The sequence below is a fragment of the Hydra vulgaris genome, chromosome 03, assembly GCF_038396675.1.
Source record: "Hydra vulgaris chromosome 03, alternate assembly HydraT2T_AEP".
Lineage (NCBI taxonomy): Eukaryota > Metazoa > Cnidaria > Hydrozoa > Anthoathecata > Hydridae > Hydra > Hydra vulgaris.
The window spans coordinates 61,470,537-61,480,253 of record NC_088922.1 but is presented as its reverse complement, the minus strand read 5'-3'; the positions used below and the strand labels follow the sequence as shown (position 1 = coordinate 61,480,253).

Sequence of the window (9,717 nt, the reverse complement as noted above, 5' to 3'; positions counted from 1 at the left end):
TTTAGACAATAGAAACCCAATCCAAAATACCCGCTATACAAAAGATGACGTTGGAAATTTGTTATCCTGTTTCTTATAAAGCTTGGCTTATATAGATAGGTCATATCTCCTTTAGTCGCTTTTGACGACGCAGAAAAGCAGTCCGCCAGTGGTTTAGTACTGAATAAACATACACATTATTAAGCTACCCACGACCATTTAAAACTGTTCTCATTTTATGTTCATATATATTTAATATCTATTTATTTAGACATTATTTAGACATATTATTTGATAATAAATACATAACATATTACAGCTAAAGCTTTAAATAATAAAAAACACTATTACTTTATTTGTCTCTTTCATAAAGGTATTTAGCAATTGAGTCACGAACATTTTTTCATGGTCCATTGTTCCCAGCAGTAGAAACTGCATTGGGTTGAGCCAGACAGTCATCATGATGAAGTGTAAGCCATTCTATTATAATAATGTCGTTATAATATTTACAAATGTTGTGAAGAGTGACGCAAGCATTAGCAATTCTTGTAGCAAAGTTAATATCACATTCCATGCGTTTGCAAATGACACGGAATCGAGTTTTAACGCGTCCAAAAGCATCCTCAACTACTCTTGTAGCTCCGCAAAATATTTTATTGTAGTTTTTTTGAACTTCACTAAGCTCCAAATTTTGAGGATAAGGTTTTAACAAATAACGCATTAAAGGAAATGTTGAATCCCCTATCAAACATAGTGGAACAAGAGAACCGCTCAGCTCTTTACAAAATTTATCAAAAAGATTTGATTCTAAAATTGCTTTCAAAGAAGAATTCTGCAAAATATAGCTGTCATTATTTCTAACAGGCGATCTAACACTTGTATAAATGAAACGGTATCTACAGTCTACAACGGCAAAAAGTACAATAGAATAGCACCTTTTATAATAACAATAAGAAATTGCTTGATCTTTAGGGGCTGAAATAAGGATATGGCATCCATCAACAGCTCCAACGCATTCGGGAAAACCAAGAATAGTTTTGAAATCTCTACTACATTTATTTAAATTTTCTTCTGACAATGGAAATTTAACATATTTAGGGAGCAAAACGTCATTAACAGCGTTAATAAATTCATGAACAATTAAGTTTGCTGTTGACTTTCCTATGCCAAAAAAGCTAGGCACAACACGATACTTTTTACATGAAGCTAGATAATGTAATGCAACTGCAATACGTTTTACTACTGAAATAGGTTCTTGCATAGTTGTGGTAGTTTTGCATAAATGTGGATGTAATTCATTAACTATGAAATTAAATGTATTACGATTTACTTAAAAATGTTCTTTAAATTCACATTCCTCCATTTGAGCAAAAATCTCGTTAAACCATTGAAAACTTTTAGGCTTAACCCAAACTTTTCTTTCAATTAGATCCCCTTGTTGATTTAACTTAAAGGAAGTTAAATTTAAATATGAAAATGGGTGGGTGATTGATTCATCATTGATTAATGTTCTACTTCTTGATCGAAGTACGGCCAAAACGCTTTCCATGTTTTTCTCATAGTTTTTTTATTCACAGATATTTCCCTAAAAAGTTATTAAAACTATATAAATATATTACATAGATATAATATTTATATTACAATTCAAAGGAGATTAGAACACATTGTTAAAAACCATTTTGTTAGAATCAATACAGCATGATCTGTTAATAAAAATAAAAATGAAACATGTTATGTTTGATGTTTGTATAGATAAAAAACAAATCACGCTGGTATAATAAAAAAACATATTACTATAATTCATCTACAGGCTTGTATCATATCAAAAAGAAAATATTTCTTTGGTTAAAAATACTAAATATATATAGTATAAAGATACAAAAAAAAAAGTATTTGTACCATATAAAAAACACTTTGTTAAAATAATACGACAAATTTAAAAAATATCACCAGAGATATACTTTAATGCTTGAAATTACAGAGTAAAAATTCCTTTGTTTATAGTGATATGGTAACATAAAGAACATATATATAGAGAGATTAATCTACAAGTTTGTACAATATTTCACTAACCATCCCTTTGAAAACATTGAAAAACCTTATTAAATATATATTGCATAGATATGTAAACAAGGTATACTGTTGAAAAAGACATTGACCTGTTGACTTTAACATAATTAATGACTAAAGAGATATCTTGACTAATAGAACACCTTATTTTTCATTAAGAACTTATAATATTCTACTTGGGCTTTAGACACATCTACTTGGGCTTGAGATGCATTTTCGATTGCATTGCACATAAACTCTAAAGCAGCAACCTCTCTGATTCGTAGCTCTTGTGAATGGATTTGAACATCTAGATTTTTATTCACTATTTTTAAATATTCTGAAGAAAAATTTGCTTTTTTATTTTTTCTTACCGGTTTAGTTTTTGCTGTTTTATTGACAGTTTTTTCATCATCAGAGTTCCTTTGTTTATTGCAGCTGGACATAGATTGGTTCCTCATCAGGAATAGTGACAATAGATTGCACATCACTTGTATCATCCAAGCTTCAATATTTAAAATACCAATAGTCTCCTTGCCATCCTCCATTGTGGCAATCTGTAATTAAAAAAGACACATTTAAAAAAATATTCCACATATAAGAAATGATTATAAATCATATTTCAATCAAAATTTATCTATTGACTTATAGAGACATGATTTGAAGTCATTTCAGCCCCTCCCTCCAAAACAAAAGAGATATACAAAAATAAGATAGATATCCTAGATTTGGGTTAATGTGGTATATAACTACGCAATTGTGCGTATATGCTGCTCCAAAAAAACCTAAACTAATAAATAAAGAATTGCAAAAAAATGTAATTTGTAAAAAAAATGAAGACCTTTTTACAAAAATCAAGAGGGGGTACCCTCGGTACTCCTAATGGCTGGCCCTTGTTAAACATTTTCGAATAATTTTCTACACAAGTTATTTTATTAAAGATATTTGATTTTTTTCTCATCAAAATTAGCAAAAAAATCAAATCAGAATAGTATTTTGGAACAAAAAAAAAAAAGTGAAATCAGAACAGTATTTCGGAACAGAGGGAGTATTATATGTTTTTGATCTTTATGTTATAAGTCTGCCAAATGTTGCAAAATTAAGAACTTCTTAAACTTAATATAGTATAAATATTTAACATACTTGTATATATTACTTTAAAAATATATAGCACTTTAAAATATACAGCAATAAATTATACTAAACTTACCTGATCATCTTGAAAATCCTGACTAGAAAAATTTTGACTTGGAGATAAAAGGTCATTGTTAAGGGAAGTTTCACCACCTATTATTTTGGCAACAATATCGTAAGGTCACCATTTACTAAGAGCTCCTCCCGATGACCCTACTTGAAGTTTTTCTTGTCTATGAAAAATATACATAAATATAAGTAAATATAAGCACATCATTAACACAATATAATTTGAATCAAATAACTTTAAATGTGACAATTAAAAATTATTAACAAGCTGTATATCTACAATACTGAATAAGATTTTAAGTAATTTTTAATAACACTCAGTTGCATCTACAATACTGAATAAGATTTTAAGTAATTTTTAATAACACTCAGTTGCAAACAAAATTGAAATTAGATATTAGGGGAGAGTGGTGTACCTTGGAGGTATGTGTACCTTGGAGGCACGCCAATTGTGCTGTGATCTTAAGTGATGAACTCAAACCAAAATTTTAGTTGCATGTATTGGCCATTAAAAGCTCATAAGTTGTTTTACCTTCGCTTAACACATTTGTTGTTGCAATAAAAATAAAGGTTTGTTTCCAGTATCTCTCTACAACTGTCAACGTATCAACTTTATTTTAAAACTGATTATCAAAATTTGTAAAGCATATTTTTAGCTACATTTATGCATTTTTGAAACTGCTTAACTCCTACCCTATAAACATATGGTAGCGACTTTGTATAAACTATGGTAGCGGTGTACCTTGGAGGTAGTTAATGTTGTATACCTTGGTGGTACTACCAAGATATACACTTGCACAATTTTGTAAATACTATTATGAATAACTTTTGTTATGAAGTATTTTTTTTAAAGTAATATGTTGTTATAGTTTATAATGCTTTTTTTGTTTATTAAGAGTTTCTTTAGTATGATATGATGTGTGTATTTCTTTGTTAAATTGTAATTATTTTTTCTCAAACTGTTATCTTTTCTTTGATATTTTTCTAAAACTATAAATATATAATATAAAATATAAAACTGTGTATGAGTTGGACAAATCAGACACAGTCTTTCAGTTGCCACATCCCTCTATTACAGGAGGTTCAACAAGACAGCTGGAAAAACTATCATTTGGCATTAACTCTGATTACCTGAATGTAGAATAGACAAATGCTAAATTAAAGTGAAAGATTTAATATTACTAAACTTTAATGTAGTTATTTGTTATTACTCTTTTTTTAATCAACTTTATTTATGTTGTAAGTTTTTAATACTTCTAAGTATAAATTAGTTTAAATTTATAACCATACATAAAAATAAATTAATATACAGTTTATATAAATCTAACTAGTTAGATTAATATTATCTCAAATGAGGCTGATTCACATCCGCCTCATTTGAGATATAGTCTAACTATCCTATAAGTAAACATTATATCAAATTTCTAGCGTGTTGAGTACTTAATCTGTTAAAACAATAATATCTCCAAGGTACAACATACATACATACTTCAAAGGTACACCACCAGTGGTGTACCTCGGCTGTTATTTTTAAGAATTAAAAAAAGGGATAAAAAAATATGTCTGGATGTTTAATAAAAAATCCTCGAGTAACTAATATCATCAAGTTAAAGAAAATATATTGTTACAGATTATATCATGAGTATTTTTTTCTATATTTGTAAAAGTTTGAAAATACCTCCAAGGTACACCACTCTCCCCGATTATCAGCGCCGTACTATCGCAAGTGCAACAAGTGCAATCGCACTTGGCCCCCTATTAAATAAATTTGAAAAACTTCTCCAATACCATAAATTACTACGAATTAAAAGAAAATTTTTTTTTTTTTTTAGTTTCTGCACAGGGCCCCCAAAAATTACAGCACGGCGCTGCTGATTATACATGGTTAACTTTGTAAAATACTTTCAGCATTTCAGTAAGGTATCATACATTAAATGTAGAATATGTACATAAATTAATTCCTCAAATTAATAATTTTAGATTGAATTATCCATAAATCTAGTAATACTCTTGTGTTAGCAATATTCCATACAAATTTATTTCCAGGGGATATGCAAAGACCAGTACATGTTGTGCTGGTGTTAATACTGTCTTTATCTGAATGCTGAGACATTGTGTAAACTTAAAGTTTTACCTACTAAAATGGATAAGTACATTAAATCTAACAACAATAACAACAAAAACAAAAAAAGAAAAAAAATGCTTAATAGTAAAATAAATAATAGAAAATTAAACTTTACAAGTGGTATAAATGTTATGGGCTTACTAAATGATTTTATGTTATGGGTTTTAAATAATTTAATAATGTTATGGGCTTAATAAATAATGGGCTTACTAAATAATTTAATAAAGTGTTAAAAACTGGTAGCCAAGGGAACAGAAACTTTTAGATGCTACTTTTATTCTGATTTTTACTTTTCCATGTAATGTAATAATTATGTCATTTAATAACATTGATCTGTTAACACGATTGTTCAATTTTATTATTAAATGTTAATAATTGTAGCACATTGTGCTACAATTATTAACATTTAATAATATATGGTACAAAGATTTATGGTACAGTCATATCAATACAGTCAAGCAATAATATATATTCTGAATAAAGGTTTTACTTTCACAATTATTCACAAATAGTAAATTAACTAATATTAAGTAAATATGGAATATTTATGAGGAAAATACTAATGATAATGTTCACAAACTAAAATAACAAGATAAGACAAAGCTAATTTAACAAAATATATGACAAAGTTAATATATACAATATATACCAATAATAATATTATTAATATTAATATAAATAATAATAACAATGATGATAATAAAAATTTTTATTATTATAATTGGCAAGGCCAATAATAAACAACTCTGCTTATTAGTTCAAAGTTGAATTCTATAAATAAAATTGCTACAAGTTTATTAAAAATGCATTAATATTATTGATGCATTTTTAATAAACTTATAGCAATTTTATTTATAGAATTCAACTTTGAACTATTAAGCAGAGTTGTTTATTATTGGCCTTGCAAATTATAATAATAATAATAAAAATTATTATTATTAACATCATTGTTATTACTATTTATGTTAATATTAATGATATTATTATTGGTATATATTGTTATATATTAGCTTTATCATATATTTTGTTATATTAGCTTTGTCTTATCTTGTTATTTTATTGTTGAACATTACCATTAGTATTTTCCTCATAAATATTCCGTATTTACTTAATATTAGTTAATTTACTGTTTGTGAATAATTGTGAAAGTAAGTAATAGTTTTTATTTAATCATATTCTTTGCAAGCATTGTTATTAATTTAATAACAATGTTTGCAAAGAATATGATTAAATAAAAACTATTAAACAATGAAAATTAAATTTTCTTAATGCAAGTTAAATGTTACCTTGAATTATACTTCTTTTCAATTTAAATCAAAACTGATCCCAATTAAGAATACTACTGTTTTTGTAATAATGGTATATTTGAAGAATAAGTTTTTAAACACTTACATGAAAATAACTTCTTTTTAAACTAACAATAATTAAATTTCTATTCTATTTATACAAATTTTAAATATCGTTAAAAATAACATAAAATTTTTGATGGTCAAATAAACTGTTTTCAAAAAATTGCCCACCATCTGGTCTACTTATGATTGACACTCGCGTGGGATCGGAATTTCCTTACTTGCGTGCAATTACCACAAGTTTATAACTCACTCAATGAATAAAATTATGAAATAATATTCAAAAAAATATTCTGATTTCAATGATAAAGATGGAAGGCCAAGACTAAAAGTTTCAAGGCAACATGTTGCCAATAATATCGATACTCTTGTCTTGATATATGACCAAGACCAAGGATAATACAGAGATCAAGGACTAAAAACTCTGGTTAAGATGAAAACAACTTTATAAAAAAGATTAGCTTGAGCCTTTCACAACAAATTTGCATCTTACTATCATAATACAAAATTTTTAATGTGCCATACGCTTATTTTAAAATTAGTTAAAAGTAGAAACCATTTTTTATGCGAAAATAAATGTTCCGGAACATTTATTTGTGCTGGGTTGGCGGGACGGTACAAAAGTTCCTGAAATGTTCCGTGAATTTCAGTTCAAGTTGCGTTCACACGAGAGGATATTTGTTCATGTTCCACGTTCCAGGGAATGTTTCGTAAAATGTTCCCTCGTGTGAATAGCAATATACTTTTTTTGATTACGAATTCGCGCAGATAAGTTTAAATTGCCAGCTGGTTGTCTATAAATAGCATTGATGATGACGTTTTTAGTAAGTTTGTTTATTATTTCAACGCGTCAAAAAGACTCGCAATCTACGTTATTAATACTTAGGTTGTTAACTTGAATGTCAATAGAATTGTAAATAAAAATGATAATAACACCAACTACGCAAATATTACGTATTTAATAAACTGATACAAGATTTTTGTTAACTAACAAATTAGAACTTTATTCATTGGTTTAAGCTAGGTAGTTGCACCAAAAAAGTTAATTTAATCCAATACCAATAAATGTGTAATAAAATGAAAGAGAATGATGCTATTATGATGCTGGCATTATTGGTTAAAAAGTTATAGAGATTTTTAGTTTGTCCGAAGTGCCTTGACATCCTATGGACTTTATATAGAAAAATAAAAAAAAGGTGAAACAATTTTCTTTCAAATGTAAATATTTCAGAAAGTATTATGAATACATTGACAAAAGTATATACCGAAATGAGCAGTTTCAAATGAGGAATTTATTTGTACTAGTTGCAATGAAAAATGAAATGAAATAAAGAAATTATTATCCATAAATTATGCAAATTACAAAAAAACGTTTGATGATTTTTTTAAATAAATATGAATATTTCATAAGTTTTTAAGATTACATATAGGCAAAAAAAACACATCAAAATGAACAGTTTCAAGAGATGAATTTGAACTTATAAGTAGCAAAAAAACATGAAAATTTTTTTCTTACATAAACAATAACTGTTAACTAAACTTCAAAAAATAGTTTGCCAAGTATCATGTCAGCAATAAATGACTCAATAAACATGTCAAAATCCTCTGATGAGTCCTCGTCGAAACCCCAGTAAGATGTAACATACACAGTTCTCTTATTTTTTTGCCTTTCTGTTAGTATTCGTCCATAAAAAATTTTGTCCTGTCCATTGTCTAGTTCCCATTTATGATTAAACAAATGATTAGCCATACTTTGATTGCTTAACATTTTTTCAAGAAAAGGTTTCTGGTTGGGGCAACTTTTATAAACATTTCATTACCAACAGAGGCATTATTTAGCAAGACTTTTTTAACGTCTCGTTCCAGTTTCTGCCTGGATGCCTTGTTAGCCTTTTGAGATGCTTCAATCCGTCTTGTTTTAATGTTAGCGTCTAACCCTTTACTTTCAAGCACTCCTGCTTTTCGGATCTGTGATCCTCTAGTGATAGAAAATTGTATTAGGTTTCTTTGAATATCTTCTGGTTTGGATTCAATCCACTGAAGAGTGTGATTCAATTTTGCTTTAACTTTTGAATCTAGATATCCAATAGTGGCATTGGGGGCTTTTCTAAGTAGACAGTCTGTCATGCCAAGAGCACGTCTGCATGCATATTGTTGGCAGGTGCTGATAGTGTGTCCTTCAATATTTTCTCAGTAGGGTTAGATAGAGGCCCAGGTTCATAATTGTGCAATTGTCTATGAATAACACACTCAATAGAACTCAGAAGAGTTGATGATATTTTGTTGAGGAGCGTTATATTAGTTGTTTTCAGCAATGACCTCGTCAAACACTAATTTTTGCCCAAAAATATCTAGATCTGTTGACAACAAATCATTGGAACTTTGTTTCATCTGGGTGATTATTTGATGACAAATCTGAAACATGGGTACCTAAATTTAATGAAATGTAAAAATAAATGAAAAAGGGTACACAATATTCTTAAGCTAAAATAATATTAGGCAAAAAAGATAGAAAGACAACAATTAAATATGATCAGTTTTACTAAAATTAAGTTTTAACTACTATTATTTTAAAATAAAATAAAAATACCAGTTCAAGATTAGATTTCTGCAATACATTGCCATAAACTAGTTTCATCCACGGGCCTGTAATTAATTTTCCAATCAATCCTAGAGCTTGCAGCTGAAAGATGATGCCATCTTTACCGATGTCCCCAAAAAGAGTTTTACTCACAACATTTTTGTTATGTCTGAAAGTAAATATTTCAAAATGTTAACTTGATTTTCAATTATATTTTTGAAGCTCTATCAATAATTTGTAAAAATAAAACTCTTACTTCTGAAGAAATGACTTTAGCAGCTGTAGATGGAATATAGCAACTCCAGCCATGTGAAAAATTACATGTACCCTGTTTCCAACATAGCGCAGAAAGGTTCCTGGAGCAACTCCATGTTCTCTCAAGAAAGACTTGAATGTTGCTGGTTCACCTTTGAAGCTATATCTAAAAATAG

The 9,717-nt window shown here is 28.1% G+C and overlaps 1 protein-coding gene across 1 annotated transcript; it reads right to left on the bottom strand.

The window, feature by feature from the left end:
- Window positions 1-213: 213 nt before the first annotated feature.
- On the bottom strand, window positions 214-7,415 carry LOC136078323 (uncharacterized). Its single transcript, XM_065793919.1, has 4 exons — window positions 6,643-7,415; window positions 3,239-3,395; window positions 2,403-2,585; window positions 214-1,564 (listed from the first exon to the last, which is right to left on the bottom strand). The coding sequence occupies exon 4, from the start codon at window positions 1,238-1,240 to the stop codon at window positions 383-385; it is 858 nt and encodes a 285-aa protein (XP_065649991.1). The 5' UTR covers window positions 1,241-1,564; window positions 2,403-2,585; window positions 3,239-3,395; window positions 6,643-7,415; the 3' UTR covers window positions 214-382.
- Window positions 7,416-9,717: the final 2,302 nt, after the last annotated feature.